This window comes from Ictidomys tridecemlineatus, chromosome 7 (assembly GCF_052094955.1).
Source record: "Ictidomys tridecemlineatus isolate mIctTri1 chromosome 7, mIctTri1.hap1, whole genome shotgun sequence".
Lineage (NCBI taxonomy): Eukaryota > Metazoa > Chordata > Mammalia > Rodentia > Sciuridae > Ictidomys > Ictidomys tridecemlineatus.
In genome coordinates, this window is record NC_135483.1 from 46613039 (window position 1) to 46641015 (window position 27977).

Below are 27977 nucleotides of genomic sequence, written 5' to 3' on the forward strand. Positions count from 1 at the left end.
AATGAATGTACATTAAGTGAGTGGATGATAGTGGATTTTTAGAAACATTTGAGAGGAAATTCATATCACATAAGATTATTCTTTTTTAAGAGAGATAGAGAGAGAATTTTTTATTATTTATTTTTTAGTTTTCGGCAGACACAACATCTTTGTTTGTATGTGGTGCTGAGAATCGAACCCCGGGCCGCACACATGCCAGACGAGGGTGCTATCCCTTGAGCCACATCCCCAGCCCAAAATCATTCATTTTAAGATGAACAATTTAGTAGCTTTTAGTAGGCTCACAATGTAGTGTAAGCACCACCTCTATTTCCAAAATATTTATATCACTCTAAAGTACAAGGCTTTTTTTAATCAATTTAGTGGTTTCTCCCCATTATCTGCTCTTCCCAATTCCTGGTTTTCACCAATATACATTCTATTTCCATGGATTTACCTATTCTGTATATTCATATAAATGGAATCATATGGCATGTGACCTTTTGTGTCTATCTCATCACTTAGCATAATGTACTCAAGGTTCAACCACGTTATAGCCTATATCAGTGCTTCATCCTTTTTTATGGCTGAATGATATCTCATTGTCTGTACATACTACAGTCTGCTTATCCATTTATTCATCAGTGGACATTTGAGGAGTTTCCAACTTCTGGCTATTGTGAATAGTGCTATTATGTATGTAGACATACTTAAGTATCTGTTTTCTAATCTTTTGCATATATACCTAAGAGTAGAATTTCAGATCATATAATAATTTAATGGTTAACTTTTTGAGAAACTGCCAAAATATTTTCCATAGTGAGTGAACTATCTTATATCCCAACAATGAATTAGGAAGGACAAGGCTTCCAATTTTTCCACATCCTTGTCAACTCTTCTTTTCCCTCTTTTTTTTTTATTATAGCCATCCTAATGAGTGCAAAGTGGTACTTCTCAATGATGGAATTTTAAATATTGACGCATTTTTAACACATCTTTAACACCTACAGAAGCAACTTTACTGCAAGCTAATAAAGCTCAAGTTTCAGAATTCCTTGCAGAAGACCTTGCATTCATTAATTTTCTAACCTTTTTTTAAAAAGAAGTATCTAAAAGTTATATAAATTTCTAGCACTTCAAACTTGAATTACTCCCGCACACAAGCAAATAAATGTATCTACTGTTTGTGTGAGTATAACAGCAAGATACCTACATCCAGCTACAATGCTGTGATCTTTGGCCTCCAATCTCACCATGCTCACACTTAAAGCCTTTCTGACCACCAATATTTTACCACCTGAGTAAGATGTGTAAGAACCTACTACTACAAGAAACATGGAAAGAACCAATTAATCCCAGTCTCTTATCAATTGCAGAACACCCTGTGTTATGTTTTTGCTGGAATGCCAAGTGTAAACTTTGATTTCCAAAAGGATTCATGTACAATTCTGCTGACAATTACTTCTTCTTCTGAAATATCAAATTAAAAAGAACAGAGCCATAGGGTGTCTGCAATACTCTAAGGATATAATCTCTTTTACATTGCTTTTGCAGTTTGCTTGTGGCCAATAGAATGATTCTGTCATATTTCTGTCACATTCACTAAGAGGAATCAAGTTGCAGATGCAAATTTATATGACTATAGATGTCCCCGATTTACATAAAAATCTGCAGTGCACATCCAAGATCTGCACTGACTACAAATAGATCAAATGGTGAGCTCCCTCAACCATGCCCAAATGATTTATGAGTAAGTTTTACAGCTATGTGCCATTATGCCCTTCAGAAACTAGAGTATTTGAATTGAATATTCAGTGTAATACAGTATGTGACAGACTATACAAATTATTTGCACAAGACATGGTAAGTAATTTTGACTATAAAATTTGACGATAATGTTCATCAGGAGAGTGGTCTGCCTCTCTGAAAAAGTCTTCAAAATTTATGTTACAGTCTCATATGATGTTCTTAGGTTCCCTATTTTCCTCTTAAAGATTCAAAAGTATTTCCCTATAGTTTATCATATAATTCTCCTCAGCAAAATATCAGCTTTGCCTTACATAAAAGAAAAATACAATGAAGTTAGTGTCATTCACCTTAAATATTCAAACTCACCTTTGAGCGTGTATTACTAAAATAGAACCTGAAAAATTAACTCTATTCTCATTTAGTTGTGTTCCACATATTTTGAATGTTCTCTACTTTTTCAAATTTTTAGTTATAGGTGGACACAACATCTTTATTTTATTTTTATGTGGTGCTGAGGATTGAATCCAGTGCCTCATGCATGCTAGGTAGGCACTCTCTGAGCCACAACTCCAGCCCAACTTTTTCCTTTTTTTCCCCAGTACTGAGGATTGGACTCGGGAAGCTTTACCATTGAGCTACATCCCCAGTCCTTTTTTACTTTTTATTTTGAGACAGAACTTCGCCAGGTGAGGCTGGCCTCAAATTTGTGATTCTCCTGCCTCAGCCTTCTAAGTCTGTGGGATTCCAGATATGAGCCATTGTACCCAGCTGTTCTCTACTTCTTAAGAGAAAATAATTGTTATAAACTATTTTGACAACTGAGTATCCAAATATTCACCTTCAAATGTGAGCAAACCTTAAAGTCTAGTTATTTTCATTTCTCTTCTAGCTTTGTTAAAATTTGTTTTTTATCTTTTTATCAACTATTTGTATGTCTAGCCTTTCAATCCTGTAGACTGAACATCAGTTTCTCTGAAAAGTACATAATAAAGCCCATCTCACTGAGTTTTGTAAGAACTATGTGTCATATTGACACAGCTAATATTTCAGAAAAATCAGGATTTTTTCTACCATTCCCTTAAGAAAGAGAAACAGTGCTTAAGCTTAGAAAAAAAGTAGAGCTCCTGTCGGCACTTTAGGTATTTAAACTTGCAAGACTACTCCTGTCAACAATATTTCTCAAACTTTAATGTGCACACAAATCATCTAAGGAGCTTCTAACATGTAGGTTCTGATTCAATAGGTCTGGCTTGGTGGCCTAACAAGCTCCCGGAGGATGCCAGTGCTACATGTCCATGGACCACTTTGAGTTTCATACATAGAAATCCATATTTTTACCTAAGGATGTTAGACATAACTAAGTCAGTAGCCTGCCATTGGGTTAGTGATGCCTTTTTTCAGTTAAACATTTAAATTGTATATAATTATAGATTGACATGCCCTCGTAGGAAATAATATGAAAATATTCCATATATCCTTTATCTGATTCCCCCTACCATGGTAACATCTTGAAAACTATAGTATTAGATATTGAAATTGAGAATCTTTCAATCTTATTCAAGTTTCCCCAGTTATACTCATTTATAGGCATGTAATTGTGTGTGTGAATAGTTATATGCAAGTTCTCAAATTCACTGCCACGATCAAGATACATAACAGTTCCATCACTGCAATGTTCCCTTATATTGCCCTCTGATATTCAACCCATCTCCCTTCCTACCTCTACACTGTACCCCAACCCTAATCCCAGACAATCACTAATCTATTCTCCATCTCCGACAATTTTGTCATTTCAAAATGGTATATGAATGAAATCACATCAAATGTAACCCTTTGAGATTGGCTTTTAACCAGAATAATTCCTCAAAAATTCAGCAAAGTTGTGTGTGTATCTATAGTTCATTCATTTCATTCATTCATTCATTCATTCATTCATTTTAATTTGTTCTAATAAATTATACATAATTGCAGAATGCTCTTCAATTCGTTGTACACTAATGGAGCACAATTTTTCACTTCTCTGGTTGTACACAAAATAGGGTCACACCATTCATGCAATCATACATGTACTTAAGGTAATGTTGACTGTCTCATTCTATCATCTTTCCTACCCCCATTCTCCCTCCCTACCCCTCCCTCCCCTTTGTCCAACCCAAAATTCCTCCACTTGTCCCATGCCCTCCACAACACTTTATTTCTTTTGCTTGTTTTGTGGTACATGACATGAATGTACCATAGTTTGTTTAACTATTCACCTGTTGAAAGACATCTGGGTTGTTTCAATTTAGGGTTATTACAAATAAAGCACTTGTGAATATTTGTGCATGTTTTTTTGTGGAAACATGGGTTTTTATTTCTCTGGGACAAATGCCTAAGAGTGCAATTGTAGTCATGTAATAATTGGATGTTTGGTTTTGTAAGAAACTGCCAAACTGTTTATAGAATAATTGTGCCATTTTACATTTCAACCAACAGTGCATGAGTGACCCAGTTTTGGTAGACTTGTGAACATTTGATGTTGTCATTATTTTTTTTATTTTAGCCACTCTGAGAGATATGTAATGTTATCTCATTGTGGATTTAATTTGCATTTCCTAATAGGTAATGATGCTGAACATCTTTTCATGTGCTTATTTGCCATCTGTTTATCCTCTTCTGTGAAATATCTGTTCATGTCTTTTGCTCATTTTATGAGCTTATTGTCTGTTTTTTACTGTTGAATTTTGAGAATACTTTATAACCTCTAGTTACTAGACCTTTGTCAGATATGTAGTTAGCAAATATTTTCTCCCAGTCTATAGCTTGTCTTTTTATCCTATTAATAGAATCTTTTACAAAGCAAATTTTTTTTAATTTTGATCAGGTACAGTTTATCAACTTTTCCTTTTATGTGCTGGGCTTTTGATGTCAAATTTAAGAACATTTTTGCCAGCCTAGATCTGTAATATTTTCTCCTATTTTTTTCTGAAAGTTTTATACTTTTATATTTTCCACCTAAGTCTGTGATCCATTTTTGAGTTAATTTTGTATAAAGTGTGAGGTTTAAATTGAAATTTACTCTTTTGCCTATGAATGTCCAGTTGGTTCAGCATGATTTGTTTAAAAGTCCTCCTTCTTTGAATTACTTTGCACCTTTGTAAAATATCAGTTGGTGGCTTTTTAATGGTGGCATGAATGTCCTGCAGGTCTGTCCTCAGCAGCAGATAACTGACAGCAATCATGATGATGGCAGTGACCTAGTCAGTACAAACTTCTTTATGGAAATATAATTACTAAAAAAAGAAGGAAAGTCATTACCAGCTGCTTATATCTTATGGGAAGTTTCAATATAGAGCCAGACTACCAGTACAGTTTTCTCACTGAGTTTCAGCAGTTATCAGCAACTTATTTAATTTCATCTTGCTCTTTATTAATCTACTTCTATAATAGAAGTTAGACACTTTGTCCTTTCACTTAGTGATTTGAAAGTCAAACACTATTTAAATTTTACTCACATACCCAGCCACCTTTTTCAATATGTATAGTTTGCTTCTTGTGCTTCAGATCAACTCCTTGTCTCGTCCTGGCTCTTTATTTGAAAGAAGTAAAAGAAGCAGTCATTAATTTGGTACTCAGAGTTTCCTTTAAATACATGCACTACTCTCTTCTTTAGTTCAATATCAAACTAGAAGTTCATTCTCTGTTCTCTTTTATTAGGTGCTGTTAATGCTTGACCTAGAATGTTAATGTTGTCTATGTTTTCAGGGGAAAGAAACTGGGCAAATATTTTCCATGTCAGAAAGTGTATCTCTGATGATCATTTGCCACCCCATCTCTCTTTAAAAAAAGAACCTATCTGAGAACTTGTCTCAGCCAGTCATCCAATCTCCTAATTTCTAGATGGTCAAGGAGGGCTTGGTACTCCAGGACTCCATAAACTGGTCACAGCCACACATCAACGTTTAGACATGGGTCCTGCAGCCCTATATCCCAACATGCAGACTCATGACCTTTTCTGTAGGTCTGATTATCAACTTCCCCACTTCTTCTCCCTTCCCTAGCCTAATTTCCTTCTGTGCTATTTCTGGTTTCTCTAAGGCTTACGTGTGATTTTGCTTCATTGATTCAGGCAGTCTTGTTTTCCCACTTGGTACAAATTGCCTTCATTTGCATTTAGATTATTGAATTGCTCTGAAGGGAACCCATTCCTGCCAGGACTTTCCACACACATATCCACTGGTATCCCTAAGAATTAACCCCATCTCTGAATCTTGTCCCACTCCCGTCTCCAGACCTTTGCCATACATCCTACTGCCACGGCAAAGACAAATCTGCCTCAGAGTAATTGACATTTTGCTTTAGGGAGTTGAAATATTTCTATACTCCCTGTCCCTGTTAGACCTGCCTCTTGCTGTTCCATCTCTCAATCCAATTTACTCACAATGGGAGAAGTTGGGTCAGAATCCAAGATATCCATCCATCATGTTTTAGTAGAGGTTGGAATTATTGTGCTTTAATGGCAGAAAATTGGCCTCAGCTTTTTCAAGGTTTTTACCTCTTCCATGCAGTAAATTCACTTGGACGTGGATTACTCATTAGGAGGGATCTCACTCGAGATGTATAGGTAGGTAGGAAGACCAGTAGCCTCACCTGCTTATAACATATTCTTCTTCCTCATGGAAGAGTTTCCCAATAAACTTTCACCAGAGCTCCTCCTCCCATATTGACAAAAACACTCACCTTTGTGAATCTGAAAACTTGCACATTTTTTCAGCTCTGAATGAAGTTTCTCTATGGTGTCTTTGGGTAATTTATCAGCTCTGGTTTCTTTAAGATCTCCTTTGAGAAACTATATTGGTGTTGGAATGTCTAGATTTATCCTTCATGCCCTTCTTACCTTTTCTTGCCTTCTCTACACCTACTGTCCTTTTGTGCTACTTTCTGGGAGAATTCTTCAGCTTACTAATTTTCTCTCCAGCCATGTTTGTTCATTCTGCAATTTACCTAATTTCACATCTTACTTTGTTTTTATTATAATTACTTTATTTTAGCTTTTAGGTAGTCAAATTTTTTATCTCCAATTCACCAGTTGATTCCCTTTCACAATAATCCATGCCAATTAACATAAAAGACAATCTCTCTTGTATCTAAGAAGATATAATTCTTTTTTGAAATTATAATTGATTTTGTTAAATCTATTCCCTTGGATATTAGTTTTTCTCTTTGTTTTCTTTAGGATTGTAATCAATCTTCATAGTATTGATTTTGTACAATTTCTGGCAATTTCTGGCTGTGTGATCAGCTTTGTACTTGAAATTCCACATAATTTTAATCACCTATACCTAGGGGAGATCACTCCTACCAAACTCCCTCTCACTCTACCTCCCTACCCTACCCCACTGTGTGGTAGGGAATTTCTCTAAATGCTGTTTTGTTTATTGTATTCATCCTACAATGATTGTGGGATTAAACATTGCCAAGAAGATCATAGCACTTACTCTTTGTCTTGGCATACAGCTCCCCATTCCTTCTGATTTTGAGCATCTACATTAGGATATAACTCTGTCTCTCAAATTCAGATTCTCTCTCACTGCCCAGGGTCAGTTGTTTCTGCTCCCATTCACTTGATACAAGTTTGGGGCTGGAGAAAACTACATCACAATTCTAAATGTGGTTGATCATGGCTCCTTCTGGCTCCTTGTCTTCACTCCCTCCAATGGTAGAATACTTCCAGAAACCTCTGACTTTGTGATAAACATCTCTTAGGAGTATTGTGGGTAGTGATTTTCTTCATTGATGACAAAAGCCACACTGTACTGAGCACTGCACAATTTGGAAGCATTGCATGAGTTAAGAACCCATGTGCTCTCTGCTTTTTCTAATCTTCTCAGATTTTCTGGTTTACTGGTAATAATATCTTGTTTTACAACATTATAGATTTTTATAAAATATATTTGCTAACATTTATAGGCCTTTATGGCATTTACCCTATTATCTTCATCCACTTCTTAAAATAACTTTACCCCTTTTTTATGGACACATATGTGTTCCACGTCAGTCTGCTAGTGCTGCTGTAACAATATAGCATAGACTGAGTGGATTAAACAGCAGAAATTTATTTTCTCATCATTCTGGAAATAGGAAGTCTGAGATCAAGCATTGCTAGGATTAGTTTCCCATGAAGCCTGTTTCTGGCTTGTCAATGGCCACCTTCTTGCTATTGTTCAACGTGGTCTTTCTTCTGTGTGTTTGCAGAGAGAAAGACCCCTCTGGCATCTGCTATAAGGTCACCAATCCTATCAGAATAGGGCCCCACTCTTATAACCTCATTTAACCCTCTTAAGAACTCCCATCTCCAACACAGTCACAAGGAGAGTAAAGGCTTCAACAGATGAATTTGGGGAAGGTCATGGGTTTTTTTTTTTTTTACCATAGCACATAGAACAGTTTTAAATAAAGGAAACATTAATTTATTTAGAATAAGTTATTGAATAAGATGTTAGGATATAGATAAAATGAAAGGAATTAACTAAAGGATCTTCAAAGTGAGTATAGAATATATTATCTTTCCTGATTCAATGTAAATGTACAATGAATATCTGTTGAATAAATGTATGAGATGCTTAAAGTGTACCACAAAACTTCCCCAAGAAAAGTTTTCAGGAACATTTGTAAATATTTTCTGACTCTTTCAGGCTGCTAGTAGACACAAACACACAAACACACTGACAAAATGGAAAACATGATGTCCTAATGTTGCTTAACTACTGAAAACAACCCTGAAACTATTAAGAAATTTTAAATGTTTATTGAAAGGAAATATATTAGTATTATGAATATTATATGTTTATATTTTTTTAATTGGGTTAAGATTTGGGAAAGGTCACTGTTTCTTATGTGTGTTGATGTGTACACATACATGCATCTATGTGTTCAGCTATGTGGGTTGTAGGGATATAATGCACAATCTATTTTGGGGCAATATTTTTATAACTTTTTTTCATTAATTTAGCCTTAACATAGCTATCTAAATTTTAAGAGGATTAGGTACAACTACATTTATGGGCCAGTAGAATTTGATTTGTTAATAATAAAAATAAACATCATGAAAATAATCTCCGGTATTTACATATTAATAGAAGAAAGTCTCTGGAGAAAGTAGACTGCTGACAGGGCATAAGGAACAAGCCTGGAGCCATAATGCATTGTGGCATGTTGCAGACAGATCAAGAATATTGTAGGTTAGGAAATTGTACATCATACTATTCGTATGTATATTACCACAAGTACAAATTAATGTGTATGACACCATATGCATAAGTGAAAAGTGACAAACAACCAAAAATCTTCATAGTATTTAAGGGTGAATGTGAGAAAGAATTGGTTGAGTTGTATCTGTACTCATCAAATTTTACTAAAGAAAAGTATTTGTGGTAGACAGATATTTGGGGAAAAATGAGAATTTTTGTGCTATTTTCAATTATTCTCATTCAGAAATACGTGTCCCCAAAATATTTACCTATTCAAATCAGATTACCAGGGATTGAATCCAGGGACACTTAACTCTTGAACCACATACCCAGCCCTTTTGTTTCCCTAATTAATTATACATGACATTGGAATGCACTTTGACACATCGTATATAAATGGAGTATAATTTCTCAATCTTCTGGTTGTATATGATGCAGAATAACACTAGTCATGTAGTCATATCTGTACATAGAGTAATAATGTCTGATTCACTCTACTACCCTTCCTTTCCCCTCCCCTCCCCTCCCTTCTTCCTAATCTAAAGTAACTGTTCTTCCCTAGCACCACCCCGCTTATTGTGAATTAGCATCCACATATTAGAGAAAACATTCAGCCTTTAGTTCTTTGGAATTGGCTGATTTCACTTAGCATGATAGTCTCCAGCTCCATCCATTTACCTGCAAATGCCATAATTTCATTCTTCTTTAAGGCTGACTAATATTCCCTTGTGTATATATACCACATTTTCCTAATCCATTCATCTGTAGAAGAACACCTAGGTTGGTTCCATAGTTGGCTATTGTGAATCGAGCTGCTATAAACATTAATGTGGCTGCATCACTATCATATGCTGATTTTAAGTCCTTTGCGTATATATCAAGTAGTGTGATAACTGGGTCATATGGTGTTTTCATGCCAAGTTTTCTGAGGAATCTTCATACTGCTTTCCACAGTGGTTGCACCAATTTACAGTCCCACCAGCAATGTATGAGTGTACCTTTTTCCCCACATCCTAACCAAAATTTATTGTTACTTGTACTCTTGATAATTGCCACTCTGACTGGAGTGAGTTTAATTCTTAGAGGAGTTTTAATTTGCATTTCTCTAATTGTTAGAGATGTTGAACATGTTTTCAATTTGTTGACCAATCATATTTCTTCTCTGTGAAGTGTCTGTTCAGTTCCTTAACCTATTTATTGATTGGGGTATTTAGTTGTTCTTTTGGTGTTAAGTTTATTGAGTTCTTTATATACTCTGGAGATTGATGCTCTATCTGAAGTACACTTGGTAAAGATTTTCTCTGGTTCTATAGTCTTTCTCTTTACCTTATTGTTTCTTTTTCTAAGAAGAAGCTTTTTAGTTTGAATCCATCCCACTTATTGATTCTTTTTATTTATTTATTTATTTATTTATTTATTTATTTATTTATTTATTTTTTATTGGTTGTTCACAACATTACAAAGCTCTTGACATATCATATTTCATACATTAGGTTGAAGTGGGTTATGAACTCCCAATTTTTACCCCCCACTTATTGATTCTTGATTTTACTTCTTACACTTCTTGTTAAGGAATCCTAGGACAGATCCTAGGACAACATGGTGAAGATTTGGGCCTACTTTTTCTTATATTAGGGCAGGGTATCTCTTTTATTGTGTGAGTCCTTAATCAACAGTGAATTGAGTTTTGTGCAGGGTGAGAGATAAGGGTTTAATTTCATTTTGTTACATGTGGATTTCCAATTTTCCTAGCACCATTTGTTAAATAGGCTACCTTTTCTCCAGTGAATGTTTTTGGTGCCTTTGTCTAGTATGAGATAATTGTATTTATGTGGGTTTGTCTCTGTGTCTTCTATTCTGTACCATTGGTCTACATATCTGTTTTGGTACAAAACCATGCCATTTTTGTTGCTATGGCTCTATAGTAGAGATTAAATTCTGGTATTGTGATGCCTCCTGCTTCATTCTTCTTGGTAAGGATTGCTTTGATTATTCTGGGTCTGTTATTTTTCCAGTGAATTTCGTGATTGCTTTTTCTAGTTCTATGAAGAATGTCATTGGGATTTTAATAGGAATTGAATTATATCTGTATAACACTTTTGGTAATATGACCATTTTGACAATATTAATTCTGCCTATCCAGAAGCATGGGAGGTCTTCCATCTTCTAAGGTCTTCTTCAATTTGTTTCTTTAGTGTTCTGTAGTTTTCATTATATAGGTCTTTCGCCTCTTTTGTTCCCAGATAAATTTTTTTTTAATGGGGTAGTTTTACTAATTCTCTTACTGTAGATTCATCACTAATGGATAGGAAAGTGTTTGATTCATGTTTGTTGATTTTATGTCCTTCTACTTTGATTAATTCATTTATTAATTCTGGAAGTTTTCTGGTGGGTTTGGCTGTTCAAAATATAGAATCATGTCATTGGCAAATAGTGATAGTTTGAGTTCCTCTTTTTCTATTTGTATCTCTTTAATTCTTTCCTCCTGTCTAATTGCCCTGTCCAGACCTTTTTTATGTTTTATTTAGAAATATTGTCTCACTGAGTTGCTTAGGGCCTTGCTAAGTTGCTGAGGTTGGCTTTGAACTCACTCATCCTCCTGCCTTAGCCTCCTGAGACATTGGGATTACAGACATAGGACACCACACTTGGCCCCAGTTACTTTTCTCTAAATGTAAATTTTGAAAGCAGTCATCTGAATTTATCACTAATAATTGCCAAAACATAGCAAAGGAAAAAAAGACCTGCTCCTCCCTCTCCCTCCAATTTCCCAAATTTGATTATAATACTCCTTGCCTAATTTCTGTGTTATTCAACAAGATAGAAGTGGCGTTTAAAAGCACTCTTTAAAAAGAAAATTTTTAAGTGTAGATGGACACAATACCTTTATTTTGTTCATTTATTTTTATGTTGTGCTGAGGACTGAACCCAGTGCCTCACATGTGCTAGGCAAGTGCTCTACCACTGAGCCACAACCTCAGCCCCTTAAAAGAACTTCAACAGGAATTTTTGAAAAATTAGTTAACATTGGTTAAAAAGAAAATGACTCCTAATTAAGAATTAAAAGAAATCTAGTAAAATTTACCCAAGCCAAAGTGATTCAAGACTTTATTAGAGGAAATAAATACTACTTTTAAATGAGTTTGGAAAATAATAAATGGAAATCCAAATAGTATTTAGAGAAAAAAATAAAGGCAGATTCTACATAGCTTTTTTACAGAATACTTAATGATGGGGAGAAAATGACAAAATTCAATGGCATTGCACATTTTCTTAACCAATTTTCTTAAAGAATACTCATGAAATCTTGCTTTCTAAAATTAAAGCCCTCCTCTAGCCCTCATCCTATTCACTTTGTGTGCGGCATGAGACACCCACTGACCTCCTTTTTCAAACTGTTACTGTCCCTGATTTTTGTGACATTTTTCTCTCTTAGATCTGCCTAATTGCTACTTCTCAGTTTCTTCTTTAAATGCTACTCCTTAAATGTCAGCAAATTTCTGGGTTGTGAACTCCCAATCTTTTCTTGTTCTATATAGGCTCTTAGTGGTAATCTCCTCCACAGAATGTCCACCATCTCCTCCGAGAGAGGTGAGGGAGTCCTTGCTCAACAGCTCTAGCTCAGCCCTCCTTTCTGGTCTCAAGACCCAACTTCTCAACTGCCCGCTGTACTGAATGTATTTAAAGAGGCTTTAATTTTTAAATCACACCTAGAGTTTAACATATACTGAACTTCACAGAGGTATTTAAATTTCTCTTATAATGCCATCTGAATCGCCCTTGTGCTATCACAATTGTCCATGTCGTTACCTTAGATTCATTTCCTAGGGCTGTCATAACAAATTACCACAAACTGAATGGCTTTCAATAACAGAAATTTATTCTCACAGTTCTGGAGGCTAGAAACCCAAAATCGAGGTGTCTCCAGAAAGCACAGGGGGTGACTCTGTTCTATGCCTCTCATAGCTTCCAGTGATTGCCCAATCTCTGCCTCTGTTGTCACATGGTACTCTTACTATGTGCTTTCTCCATGCCTTCATTCCCACTCATCTTTATTATTTCTTTCAAGACAGGGTTTCACTGAGCTGCTGAGGGTCTGGCTAATTTGCTGAAGCTAGTCCTGCTTCAGCCTCCTGAATCCCTGGGATTACAAGTGTGTACAACTGTGCCCAGACATTTGGCCTTCTTATAAGGAATCTAGTCACTGGACTAAGGGGTCTACCCTGTTCCAGTATAAATTAAACTTAAATACACATACTCTTTAATTTATAGTAAGGTTACATCCTAATAAGCCCATCGTTAAATTGAAAATATCATAAAGTCAAAAATGCATTTAAGGGCTGCGGATATAGCTCAGTGGTAGATTGTCTGCCTTGCATGCATGAGGCCCTGGTTTCAATCCCCAAAGCTCCCCCAAACAAACATATTTAATATACCTAACTTACCAAACATCATAGTCTAGCAACACAGCACTCCATAGTTGTTTGCCCTCACAGTGGTATGGCTGATTGGGTCACTGCTGCTGCCCAGCATCACAAGAGTTATCATACTGGGTATCATTAGCCCAGAAAAAAAGATCAAAATTCCAAGTTCAAAGTGAAGTTACTACTGAGTGCTTCTCACATTTGCCCCATCATGAAGTCAAAACATCATAAGCTGAACAATGTTAAGCCAGGAACCATCCATAATTAAATATGCAAATAACTTATTTCTAAATATGCTGAGGTTCCAGGTGGACATGAATCTTGGCAGATACTATTCAATGCAGTACGCTGATCAAACTTGAAATTTCATACTTTTCTGTTAACCCACATAATTTAAATTGATTATCTCTCTTGTCCAAGTCATATTCCCTTCTCTCCACAGCTATCTTCTTTGTATTTCCAATTACTTTTCTAAAACATATTTAATCCTCTCTCTCTTCTGCTTGAAGTTCAACTGTGCTTCCCTGTCAGTTTCAGCTGACCTTTAAAGGCAAATTCTAGGTGATCCATTTGGGATTGTATGTTAAAATGTGTAAGACTTTAAGGTTTAATATCTCTGTGTACACATCCCGTCATATCGTCCCCATCAAAATTTTTCATCTTAGAGAAAATGTGGTATTGTTCCACCATAAAAAGAGATGAAATTCTGTCATTTGTGGTAACAGGGATGAAACTGAAGGACATTATGTTAAGTGAAATAAGCCAGGCACAGAAAGACAATGGTCTCATTTATATGCAGAAGCCAAAAAAAAAGGCGATCTCAGAGAAATAAAAGTAGATTAGTGATCACTAGAGGATAGAAAGAGGAAGTGAGAGAGGGATAGAGAAAGGTTGAATGATGGGTACCAAAATACTGTTAGAGATAAGTGCCAGTGTTCTACAGCATAGTAGCAACTATACTTCACAGCAGTTTGAAATATATTTTTAAAAAAACTAGAAGAGAGAACAGAGAAGTTCAAAACTTCCTGACACAAAGGAATGGCAAATACTGAAAGAGATAAAAATGGTAATTATCCTGATTTGATCATTACACATGGCATACATGTATCTAATTCACAGCACAGTGTATCCCATAAATTCATTATTATGTGTTAAATCAAAATAAAAAATAAATGCAAAGAAAGAAATTTTTAAACTAGTCATCCTTTCATATTATGCTAAAACAGCCATCTTAAACTAGAGAACATGTCTTTTCTGAATATATATGAAAACTTTCCAAACGTCCTAATAAACAAAGACAATTTTAAAAGAATTTTAACATTTATATCTTTAAGGTTTACTCTTTCTTAAAACTGATATTAGTGAGTACATCTAGAAACCATGAGCTTTTCTTTCCTATCTCTCCTTTCACAATGACTTTTTCCCACTTTACAAAAAAGGAAGGCCTGTTTCTCACTCCAGCAAAAGCTTCTGTGAATCCCAACAAAGACAATTGTCAGTTACACAATGTTTTTTTCTGCCTATACCACTGGTTGAATTGTAAGAAATGAGGAACACTGGTATAATCCTACTTTTTCATCAATTTTAATGAGATTTTTATGTACTCTCATTTTTAAAGTCACAAAAATTCATTTTAACAATAACTAATTCATTCTTCTTTCTTTCACACAGGCACATAAATCAATTTTAGAAATCTCATACATACTTCTCAATAAGAGATGGTTCAATAAGATCTTCCTTCCAAATATGAAAACATTTTTTTCCAAAATTTGTGTATCTAAATTTGTAAAATATTTTTCCTGCCTACCAATTCTTTCATCATATAGTTATGAGAAGTGATTCTTTAAAAACCGTACAATGTGAACTAGGAATATCAAATGCAGTTCAAATAAAATAGTTAAAGCAAATCAGTTGGTTTCCTCTTCTACCCACACTTTGTTCTTTATGTCGTAAAATATGTCTTTCTTCATCTCTATCTTTATCTGTTCAGTCACAAAATAACCTGAAGAAAAATACATACATAGCTTCTATGTGTATGCAATTAGAGGTAAAGACCAGTGAGGATTATCTAGGAAAGAGGTCAACAAAAAAGAAGAGAAGATGAACTACAATAGCATATTAATGTTCCAGCTAACACAGAAATAAAAATTTGTAGTAGCTGAAATATAGACATGTATTTGAAATACTTTCATGTTTCTAATATTATTTTCAGCATTTTAAATGTAAGGAACATTTATACAATACAAACTGGGATGATTAAGAGGCAAGTATAGGGTCAATTAGGGCTTATAGATAATTTAAGAAATGAAGAAATATTTTCTTCAGGTTTTAGGGCTTGAATCAGACATTTGACAGTTTGAATACCGGACTTTATAGTTAATGATCCACTAACCCTTAACTTTGCTTTTTATAGATTTTTTTAAAGCATTGCAGAAGATCAAATAAGGTCAAGCAAAAGGTTAGAAGTAGCAGGTTTATTTAACAAGCAATTACTTAAAAATCTACCTTGTCCTAGGGCTTGTGAAGTACAAAGAAAATATTTAATTCTGACCTTGAGAACCTCACAGTGTACGATGACATCATCCCCACATTGTTTTGAATATCCCATGTGGACTGATATCCATCTCTGCACAACTGTATTTGTGAATGTCTCCTTAGTCACACAAAAAAGTACCTATCACACAAGGTCTTACAAATACTGTGAACTGAGTCTACACACACATAAACAAAAAGAAATCATTTTTTTGTGTACCCGCTACACAAAAATACCTGACTTCCAGATTTCTATTTATATTCATGTCATCATCATGAACCTAGTCTCTTGTAATAAAAATTTGGAAGTCATTCCCGATTCTTTTTTTGAGTTACCCCAAACTCCATAAAATTCACCGAATCTTGTGAGTTCTTGTAAAGTGTTTCTTTAACCTCTCTTCCCCTTTAGTCAGTTCTAATGTCACCTATTAGAATAACTGTGTTCTTCATCTACATGCTTTCATGATGCCCCTCTTCTACCCATCCTCTTATTATTGCTAATTCTCCAAAATACAAATACATCTGCCTCTGTTCCTCATTTGCATAATAGTCCACCCTAACTCTTCTCTACAGCTTCAAGTCCAAACTCTGAAATATAAAACCAGCAAAACTTCTCTCTACTCATCATGAGCTTCCAGACCCAAACACCATCATTCTTGCCACACTCTGAACCTGGCCCCATCCACATATATGCACCAAAATATTTGCTGAATATATCATGTTCTTTCATGTCTTTGTACTGCTCTCCAGGCTTAGAAGTCCAGTACTTCACTTCTGTCAAAGGTCTGTTAATCCCTTAAGATTTAACAAATTTCCTGTCCTTAACCGCCCAGCCCAAGTTCAATCTAAGCATAGTACTATGTTCACATTTCCTTATGTTTTGATTTGAATATAAGGTCTCCCCTAAAAGTTCATGGGTGAGACAGTGCAAGAAGATTTAGAGGTGAACTGATTGGGTAATGAGAACTTTAACCCAATCTGAGAATTAATCCCCTGATAGGGATTAACTGAGTGGTAACTATAGGCTGGTACTATGTGGGTCCCTGGGGGTATGCCTTTGGGATATATATTTTGTCTTTGATAAATGGACCACTCTCTCTCTCTGCTTCTTATTGTGATATCTTTGGCCACTTTCCTCCACCACGCTTTTCCACCATGATGTTCTGCATTATGTTATACCCCAAGGAATGGATCCAGCTGTCTATGGACTGAGACTTCTGAAACCATGAGCCCCCATATAAATTTTTCCTCCTCTAAAATTGTTCTTGTCTGATGCTCTGTCACAGTAGTGAAAAAAGTTGACTAAAACACCTTATTACTTATTGTTCAGTATTTATTTAGATTCTTCTATGAATATTCATAGGACCAGTCTCTAACTCATCCATACTTGCTATACATAAAGAAAAGCTTAATAACTGCTTGGTAGCATACTATATTTTAAGAAAAATCAAAGCATTCATTAAAACATCATATGATATTCCATAAATATGTATAATTTTATGTTTTTATGTATCAGAAATATGTTTTTTAATTATTAGAAAAATGAATCAATAGGATGAAATCTATGCTGATTCTTATCTTAAAAGATTATTCTGGCTTTATAGACCTAGAGTCCATCCATTTCTGTATTTTTTTTAAGATGCATCTAATTTTCTTCCACTGTAATTCAGTCTTCACCATTCTTATATAGACTTATAAATGTCTTATCTAAGTGAAAACTCTTGATACTGAGACAGGATACTTGACCCTTGAAACAGGCATAAATTAGGAGAATAAAAAAATAAAGAGATAAAAACACCAATAGTCTTAGAATCTGTAAACAGTCATATATGTGACACATTCTTGGACCAGGTAGAGAATGGAAAGGAGCTCATTAAAAAATACAAGTAGTATTCTCTTAAATGAAATCTGCAAGTTACACAGGTCCAATGTGAAAATCCATGTATTCCACTTTAGAAGTGAGAAGGAAAGGAAATGTATGAATGTGAGGAGACAAAAATGGATAAAAATGGATACAACCGGGGCTGGGGATGTGGCTCAAGCTATAGTGCGCTTGCCTGGCATGCGTGCAGCCCAGGTTCCATCCTCAGCACCACATACAAAAACAAAGATGTTGTGTCCACCAATAACTAAAAAATAAATATTGAAAAAATGGATACAGCCAACATGGACCAATGTAGACCAAATGTTGGACAGTGAAAGAAAAGGAGTAGATCTCTAGAAGAAATGTGAAAGAAAATTTAGATCTTTACTAGTCTATATCCAATACTCTATTATCAGTCTGTTTGTGTGTTTTCTGGGAAAAGAAGTTTATTAAAGACACACCATATATATTTAATACAAATTACCTCAAACTTAGTGGTTTAACACTTATTCATTAGTACACAGTTCCATAGAGCAGAAGTATGGGTGGTCTTGGCTGGGATCTCTACTTAAAGTTTCATGAGGCTGAAATCAACATGACAGGCCCCGCAAATATCTCATTTGGAGGCTTTAGAGAAGATTTACCTTCTAACACATTGAAGTTATTGACAAAAAGCAGTTCCTTGTGGTTGTAGAAGTAAGGTCCCTGTTTTCTACTTATAAACTAGCCAAGATCTCTCTAAGCCTATTAATTCTTATCCAGTGGTGTCTTCACTAGAAGTCAACAATGCAGGCTTTCTCTCAATTAACAACCATCTTGTGCTTCAAGTTATCTTGTGACTTCCTGCTCTGTCACCAGCTGAAGAAACTGTTCCTAAAGGACTCATGTGATTAAATCAGGACCACCTGTATAAACTTATTATTTTGAAGAGAACTATACCATATAAACACACTAAACAGGGGAGCAAATCCCATATTTGTTGTACCCAGGATGATGCAGGATGTGGATACCAATCCACAGGAAATCTTGGGACCATCTTAGATTTCTGACAACTGTGAAAGCTACACTTTTATTCTCCTAATGGTAGAATTCAATGATGGAATCACAGTCATTAAGATCTGATATTTTAAAAAATTAACATATGCTGTTTGTGTATTTTAATTTTTCTGTGACAAATCTATATTCCACCAAACTATTCCCATCAAATGTTAATGTTTGGATTATTCTATTCAATTGCAAAAGGGGGAAATTAATAATATTGAATATATAAGGAAAGTGAAAATACTTAATCTCTCCCCTGTGGGTATCTTCTCCTGGGCCCATCTCTAACTCTATTTTTTTTCTTCCTCTTTAAGTCCAAAGAGCAAACCACCTGGAGCCCCTGTCATAAATGAATATGCTGATGCTCAGCTACACAACCTGGTGCAAAGGATGCGACAAAGAACAGCCCTATACAAGAAAAAGTTGATAGATGGAGAATTATCCTCACCTGAAGCCAGCCCACAAAAGGGTAAGCATGGTCCTCTTAAAGTACCAGGAAGAAGGAAGCCATGAGGAGATATGATTTGCAAAATGCAAATCATGCAATTTGGATCCCCCAAATAGATCCTGAAACAAATGATTTAGGTACAAATAGTTTGAGAGTGATCCATACATGTGTGTGGGTCTGAGAATGTATGCATACACACATGTATCTAAGAGATTTTGGAAAGTTTGTTTAATAACAGATAAATATGAATCGAATTGTTAATTACATAGGATAGAGTTGAAGATTTCCTTATAGTTCTATAAGGAAGATTGAGTTTTCAAAAGGACCTATGTGTTATATGTTTATTTTTAAAGAGGTTAGGCTTAAATAAATCAGTCTTTATAGTTTGACAAAGATGTACTGAAAATACCATTTTGAGCTTTGTTTACCCATGATTTGAAGGATATGTGTGAAAGATATATACTTAAGCACTAAACTAAAATATGGAGGATGGTGTGCATTTGTTTTGTAATACCTATGTGATTTTTAAACTTGCCATGCATTTCTCAAATTCCAATGTTTCCCTTACTTGGGTAATTGTTATCGTTTTATTTTACTTTATTTTTTATGTATACATTTAAAGTGTGAAACATGCTGTTTTGATATACACACAATGAAATGTCATTATTTTTAATCCTGAGAGTTTTGCCTCATCTCCCTGTATTGAGAGAAGAAGAGTTTCAAATGTTCTGGATTCATGAAATCTAGATTTTGGTGGATTAAGCCAAGTTTCACTAACCTATTTAAAATATCGTTTCTTTTTTTTCCCCTATAAAGCAAAGCCCACAGCTGTAGCACCAACACAAGAAAGTGATTCTAAGCTAAAAAAAGAAGATTACCAAGGCATGTTGTGTTGGAAATTCCAGAAGGCTCCTCTGAGAGAGTACCTGAAAAAAATTCGACTTCCAGGAAGCATTGATTCACACACAGGTACCACAAGCAACCCACTGGGAGGGCTGGCTATCACCAAGAACCCCTGTGACCCAAAGTCACAGGGAGCATCTGTTTTCCCCAACCGTGTTCTGAATGTTTCCAGAAAGTATAAAGTATTAGCAACATAATCTGCAAAGGATTATTGGCTCCTCTCTAGTGGAGAGAAGAAATAATAGATTCCTGCCTGTTTTTAAAAGGCGGCCTGTCTTACACATAATTACCTTTGAAAAGAAGGCCCCAAACCACTCAGCAATATGTGTATACACACACACACACAAACACACACACACACACACACACACACACACACACTCATAAAGCATCCATCTTCTTCCAGGGCTTCACACTGTTAATTATTCTAATTAAACAATTTCCTCTTATGGTCTCCCTTGGGCAAAGGAAGGTCATAGGTGAAGGGGATGCAGACGGCCTTAATGGGCACATAGTCTGCTGTCCCCGAGAAACAAGCCCTGGCAGGATTTGGCCTTGCTCTGGGCAGGCCTGCAGCTCAATCAAGGAGCATCAGAGACCTGTTCCTCCGTGGCTGAGCTGCAGGGGTCCGTGGCTGAACTGCAGGGGAGGCCTGAGCAGGGTCTCTCTGACTTCTTGGGTTTCTACTTTCCTGACTCCATATAGTGTGGTTACCCACTGGGATAGAGTCAGTGTGGCCATGAGACAGGAAAGAGATTGCCCACTGCTGAGTTAATAAGTTCAGTTTACCTTCCTCCTACCGTACAATGCTTCCCACTTTAGCAGCAGAATTGTATTGAATGTTTAATAGAGGCCTTAATGCAAATTGCTTATCTCCAAAAGCTAGTGTCTCCATTTGATCAAACTAAGCAAGAGAATTCTTTTACAATCTTTGTTCCATGACATTTGGATGACTCCAATTGTTTTTCTAGATCGACTCTATCTTCTGTGGCTCTTACTTGTCACCATTGCTTATAACTGGAACTGCTGGTTTATCCCCCTGCGTCTCTTCTTTCCATATCAAACACCAGACAACACACTCTACTGGCTTATTATGGACATCATATGTGACATCATCTACGTTTCCGATATGCTGTTTATCCAGCCCAGAATCCAGTTTGTAAAAGGAGGAGACATAATAGTAAGTGGAGTTTCAGAAAAGAAACTAACAAATGGATATCTAATCAGTCTACAAAAAAATAAACTAGCAATGTGATCTTATTTAATGTTCAATTGACTATGTCTGCATGGAGGGGTCCTTAACCACAGGACACCATCAGTAAGAATAAGAATAATGATAGAATCAAAAATAAAAAAACAGTTGAGTGTGCACTCTGTACTGAAGAGCATACATGTGGCTGTGCCTTAATTTCCTCGTCTTTAAAGCAGGAATACAAATGGTACCTTCATAACACTGATAGAAAGGTTAAATAAATTGATGTATGCAAAGTGCCTAATGCTGTGCCTAGTGCATAGTGGAGAGTATTAAATGTTAGCTACGTTATTATTTTAACTATTCATTATTATGTTTCACACCTTTCAAGGACACCACGAAAGGGGGTATTAACAGTCCCATTTAGAGATGAATAAACTGAGGTTTGGAGATTGTGGGTGATTTGTTCAATGCACAAAAGCTAGAAAGTAGCAGAGCCAGGATTCAAATGCTGATTTAAGTTGGCAGGTTTTCCAGAATTTGATAATACTTGAGGATACAAACCTAATGCGAAGTCTGAAATGACACAACTATATACGTACTTTACCTAGGTAATATTTTTTAAATGTATAAATTATCATGTAAAAAAGAAAAACAATATACATTGCTCTAGTAACAAAGCTTTAAACAGCATGCAAAGCAATTTTTATCATATTGTAGTCTGCTGTTCACATCAGTAATTTTTAAATAAGGTGGGCATTACTTCACTCATTAAAGTCTACTCTACCTTCTAAGAAACAGCATGGTGTTGAGAGAATATACTAGACTATATTTTTTTAGGACACTGATTGTGTCTTGTGTATCATTAAATAGTCAGCACCAAGCATAGTGCCTGCATATAATACAAAAATCAAGTCAAGGTTTTAGACCTGGTCATGTTGGGAAAACTTAACTTAAAAAGCAAAAATATTGTGATGCTTTTTAATCAGTGTCAGTTCACTGTATTCCCCAATACAGTGGCCACCAGGCACAAGTGCCTACTCCAATTGTAATCTTAATTGATTACAATTAAATAACATTAAAAAATCTAGATTTTTTTCAGCCACCCTGTTCATATTTCTTGTGCTCAACAACCTCATGTGGCTAACAGCTACCATAAGGGACTACAAAGAAGATTTGCAAAATATGCTATTTGTAAAATATGCTATTGGAAAGTGCTGTAAGGGACTGAAAGAGCAGTAAGCCTTTAATATCCCCACCCAGAAAGCTATGCCACAAAGAGGAACCACACACCTGGCTGCCATGGGCAAATTACAAGCACACCACAGCACAGTTATCTTGTATTTTTAACTGACTAGGATATCTTCTTTTCCAAATTTATTACTTCCCATTTCTTATGATCAAGTGGCCTGCCTCAGAAATTAGCATTGTTATCCTTAGGAAAAAGCACCTTCTCCTGGATTTATTCTCATGTTGGAATTTCATAGTCAACCCCATTAATCCAAAACAGAAACAGAAAAATATGTTTTCACAAGCATATACCCAACTCTTGGCCCTTTCCCTGCATAGCCAGCAGAATGCTTCCTTTTTGACTGATGTCCACTGCGATCTCTTTCTCACAAATCACATCAAGGGCTTCACAGAACATGTCCTCCAACATCATAGCAGGAAGAGCAGACATCCAAGTGTATAGTAATGTAGGCTCGTTTATATCTTTGGAAAAGATAGATATGTTCCCTAGTCTTCTGAATATTTTCTTGAGTCTCCAGAAGATCTTATATTATCAAAAGGCTGAAAGTAGTCACTTTGCTTATTTTTTTTCTTTTAAAAAAATTTTTCTGGAAAACATCCCCTGTATTCAAAATCTTCCCTCAAAAGAAATTCTAAAGGCAAGAGCCAAAGCTGTTGCAAAAAAATCTACTGAAAATAGTCCTTGTGCAGACTTGGGAGCATTAGTTAACTCACCAGCACCATCCCCAGAGCTCATGGCAGCTTGATGAATGATGATGATGGTGTACAAATAAGAAGTAAACAGCACCAAAAAACAGCACTAATTTCAACCTCCATTAGATGCACAAAGGGGGAGAAAATCAATGTTTGACAAATGGAAAATGACAAAATCAGTAAGGGAAGACTTTTATTTTCAATTTTCTAAGAGGCCTTTTGCACACAATGGAGTGTTAAAACCAAGAAAAATAACCAATAAAAACACACTCAACGAGCTCTATTTAAAATGCATTATCACAAGCTACAAATATAGAGCAAGAACTAATTGCTTTGTTTGTTCAAAAGAAGTTTAATGGTTTCTTTAATTTAGAGTAGGTAGTTTTAGCCTTTGAAACTTGATTACATTTTGGAACAAAGTATGCACACAGTGTCCCCCACCTGAAGGTCTCACTACATTTATTCCGACTGTGCTACCTTTGGTGTACAACACCAAATTATTCATTCATTTATTCAACAAACGTTTTAAATACTTACAGTTGCCAAGTAGGTTTAGCTACCTACTTTGTTGTTTAATACTTGTTGCACTAGGGTTAGAATATAGAAATGTTAATTCTCCAAGGCCTTGAGAGGAAAAAAGGAACAGAGCAGACTGAGATGCTAACAGCTACCTTAGATGGAATCAGGAAAGTTTAAAAGTTTTCCACAATATTTATTTACAGTTCTTTCGTCTGAAAGTGGTACTAAACAAAGGATAGAATTTTGAACCCAAGACCAACAAAAATGACTCTTGCATGTAATTTCCCATACATATGGAAGGGCTCAAGTTGAAAATGATAGTGGGGATTATTTTACATATGAGACACTCACATCCACAACCCCTGGTAGATAAATCTACCAATGACAAGGATGTAGGGAAATGTTCAATGTCACTCAGGCCCTTTGTTACAGTCAACTGCTTTTAGTACTTAATCCTCGAAATTACTGTTTTAAACTGACCTGAAGCAGATTAAACATTCCCTTCTCTGTATTCCATATTCTTTACTCATATTTCTGTGACTTGATTTTGTTAAATGAAAATTAGCCTAATTATGATAGAGTAGAAGCAAACAGATCAGGGTTCTCGAATTTACTAACCGCATCATTTGAAGAAAATAAATTTAATTTTTCACTGAAAACTTTCTTTTCCACCAGTAAAATGGGAATTGTGCCTACCTTATAAATCCATCATAAAGATTAAATAAGATAGCATGCACACCTGGCATGCAGAAGATGCATAATAAATTGTTGAATTAATTAAATGATTAGATGGTCACACAGGTAAATTTTGCTGCCTATGCCTATTTTTATATGTAGCTCTCTTTCTTTATTTAATGCAAATATTTATAATTTGACAATATATGGTAACATGCATTTATAAATGTAAACATTAAAGTATAAAGATATTTGTAGATATAAAGATATATTTATAATGCAAATTTGTATATTTCATCAATGTGAAAAGGCTTTATGTTCTAGGACAATAGTAAGTGGGTATAGATAGATGTAAAAAAAATGATAGGAGTTTTTTTATTTTGGGGTTCTGGAATCATTCAGAATCATTTTAGAAGTATATTACTTTGTGGCCAGTTTTAGGGTATATTCATATCATATTTCTGACATTTGGTATTATCATAAGTAGTTTATAGTTTTGTTCCATTGGTTTTATATCTGGTTTTCTTTTTGTTTTTCTTTCTCATTTGATTTTTGTACCTGATAGTAAGTTTCTTGAAAGTAGGAACGTGTTCAGTTTATTTCCCTCTCTACCCTGAAGAGACCTGAAGAATAAATACACTCAAGTTACACTTGTAGGACTGAGTGAACAGCAATGTTGGTTCAAGCATTTTCTTTCCTTAAATAATTATTTGATCTGGGTTACAGTTGTTTGAAATAGTATTCTTGTTGAAATACTTCTTTTATTCACTCCATATAAAATTACAAAATTGTTTATTGGAAGAAGTAAATAGTAAGTAAATATACTAACATCAGAGTAGAGCTGCTTCAAAAACTGTTAAAAAAGGATTTAGGTGCAATTAGCATATCTTCCTAAAGTAAGCCTCCCCTGAAGAAATGTTGCCTGCATAATGAGGAGGCTTAAAAGACAGAGAGAATTAAATAGGGTGACATTTTAAAAATAAGTGCCTGATTGTTACCGGTAAGCATGCTGATCCTCATAAGGCTAATGATGCCAAATTTATTTAGTGCTCTAAAGAAGAGGGATTTTAAAATCACTAGATGGTACTTTCATTTAATCTAGCAAGATTTAGTTGCATTTACATTTATTCAACTCTGAAAGTAAAGGGATAAATGTGCTAAAAACATCCTTCCTGGGTGGAGGGGGGATATAGTAGTTTAACTTAACAGCTTAGTCCTTGAACTGTGTCTGTCTGTCCCATATAAACTTTGAAAAGAGCTGAGTGATTTTATTCAAGCTTGTTACATAATTTATAAGGCAGACGACATAAACCTGTCTATATCTACCTGTGGCTTAGTAAGCCATTTTATTTCACAGTACAAATCATTAAGTCAGCATGTCGTGTATGTGTTGTAATATGTTTCTATAAAATTTAGCTTTGTCTATGAATAAAAAACTATAGTCAAAAAAGGGGAAAGGGGACCAGAATTGAGGAGCTGACTAATCAATCTTTGACATTACTTGGCAGTGGTTTAAAGCTGAACTTTAACAACATCGATGATAATTATTAGACAATGCTGCTCCCATAGATCAAAGTTTCAATACTTCAACTTATTAATAGTACAAAGAAATTTTTTCCTACATATTACTGAAACATAAATATAAATCTAATATGAAGTGCTAATTCTTTCAGGTATGAATATTAATGCTTCCCTATTCATCCTTCATGTATTGTACATTTATTGAGCACCTACTACATGTCAGACATTATTATGAACTAAGGAAACAGAGGCCACAGATATGCACCCTATTTTATTACATAGCTCAGTTATGAAGGACAGACAAACAAAAGAAAAATGTTGGAATCTCATGTTGTAAGAACTGACAAAGACGACCTATAAAGGTTGCTATAAGGGTCAGAGAAAACTGTGTGAAAGAGGAGACACTTGGTCCAAATCTTGATATATGAGTTGAAGTTATCTTCACGCTTCTGCCCCTGAAAAATAAGGAACATGTGTCCTAATCTCTGAGAAGAGCATGGGAAAAGATGTCGAGGTGAGAAACTCTGGGGTGTTTGAATAACTGCTTAACAGAATGTGTCCTTGATGCTGCAAGAGGCAAATGAGCCAGAGAAATCAGATCCTGGTGCCATGAAAGGGAGCTTGGATTTTTTTTCTCTCACTCTTTCTCTTAAAATCATGTAGTCAGAGAATTTGACATACATAGGAGTTATTAAATATTCTGATTTATAAATATTCTGACATTAAAGAATGGACAGAGAGGAGCAAAGACTCAGGCAGAAAGTCAGGGCCAAAAGGAGAGAAGGAACCCGAGAACATTTTAGGAAGAATCTGTTGAACTCAGATGCTGATTGGACAAGGGAGAAAGAGTAGTCTAGCGTCACTAACTGGTATAGATAAGGATGCTCCTGGGATACATAATAGCAGGAAGAGGAGGATCACAACTGGGCTTAAGGGGAGTGCAGAATGATGAGGAATTCAGGTTTGGAGCAAATGGCTCAATAAAGTGATATTAGGTGGAGGTAGAGATTTGATGGGTTCCGTATAAATGCCAGTCTTTGAAAATATAAAAGTGGATGAGATTTCCCAAGAAGTAAGTATGAAGAGAAAAAGAGATGAGAATCAAATCTTGGGGAACTTTGACCTATAAATGGTTAGTCCAAGAATCCAAGGACACCAAAAAGTTGCAAGTGAAGAATAAAAGTAAACCAAAAACAGTACTGAATCCTTGGAAAGAGAAAGTTCCAAGGACAAAATTTTTCCCAAAAATATCGAATTCTTCAAATATTTTTATTCATTTCTTCATTCCTATATATTCTTCCACTGAATGTTTATTGGGCACTTAGTTTATTCCAGGCTTTGGTTATACACAATTGCTAAACAAATCAATCCTGTCCTCAGATAGAGCACCTCTTCATCAAGTAAATCAATTTTAAACAGATAAGCCCAAAAATATGTGTATTGTTTCAAAATATGGTGAGTTCCATAACAGGATGCTAAGAATTACAAAGAGTTTCCCGGGAGTGGTCATGGGGACATTACTGGTGGTCTTTACACTTTTAAGTCTTGATGGGTTGAAAAAAAGTGAGAAGCAGCCACCACATTACCATGGTTTAAGGATAAACATGAGGGAATGATATAGAACATGCAGGCACTCTCTAGAAAATCAGAAGATAAAAGCCAAGGAATGTGTTTTGTTCTAAACTTTGAGAGAATGGAGTATGTATACACACTGAGGTTAGAAGGAAACAGTAGAGACAAATAGCTATAAATATAAAGAAAAAAAAGTGAAAGAACAATTAATAAAATTAGCTAAAATTAACTGAAATATAAATATATTTCAGGTGGAACCAAATGAGCTAAAGAAACACTACAAGAGTTCTATAAAATATCAGGTAGGTGGCTTACAAATAATTTCAAAACTGTTCAATAATCCATTACCATTTTGACTTTAAGTCCCATTTCTACAGTTGTCTTC

At 35.3% G+C, this 27977-nt stretch overlaps 1 protein-coding gene across 1 annotated transcript in view; it reads left to right on the forward strand.

The window, feature by feature from the left end:
- Cngb3 (cyclic nucleotide gated channel subunit beta 3) overlaps positions 1 to 27977 on the forward strand; it is a 138262-nt gene that overhangs the window by 38818 nt on the left and 71467 nt on the right. Inside the window, exons 4-7 of the mRNA XM_021728651.3 lie at positions 19133 to 19287; positions 20083 to 20235; positions 21141 to 21349; positions 27844 to 27894. Of these exons, the coding sequence (XP_021584326.2) occupies positions 19133 to 19287; positions 20083 to 20235; positions 21141 to 21349; positions 27844 to 27894 (568 nt within the window). The remainder of the gene's footprint in view (positions 1 to 19132; positions 19288 to 20082; positions 20236 to 21140; positions 21350 to 27843; positions 27895 to 27977) is intronic.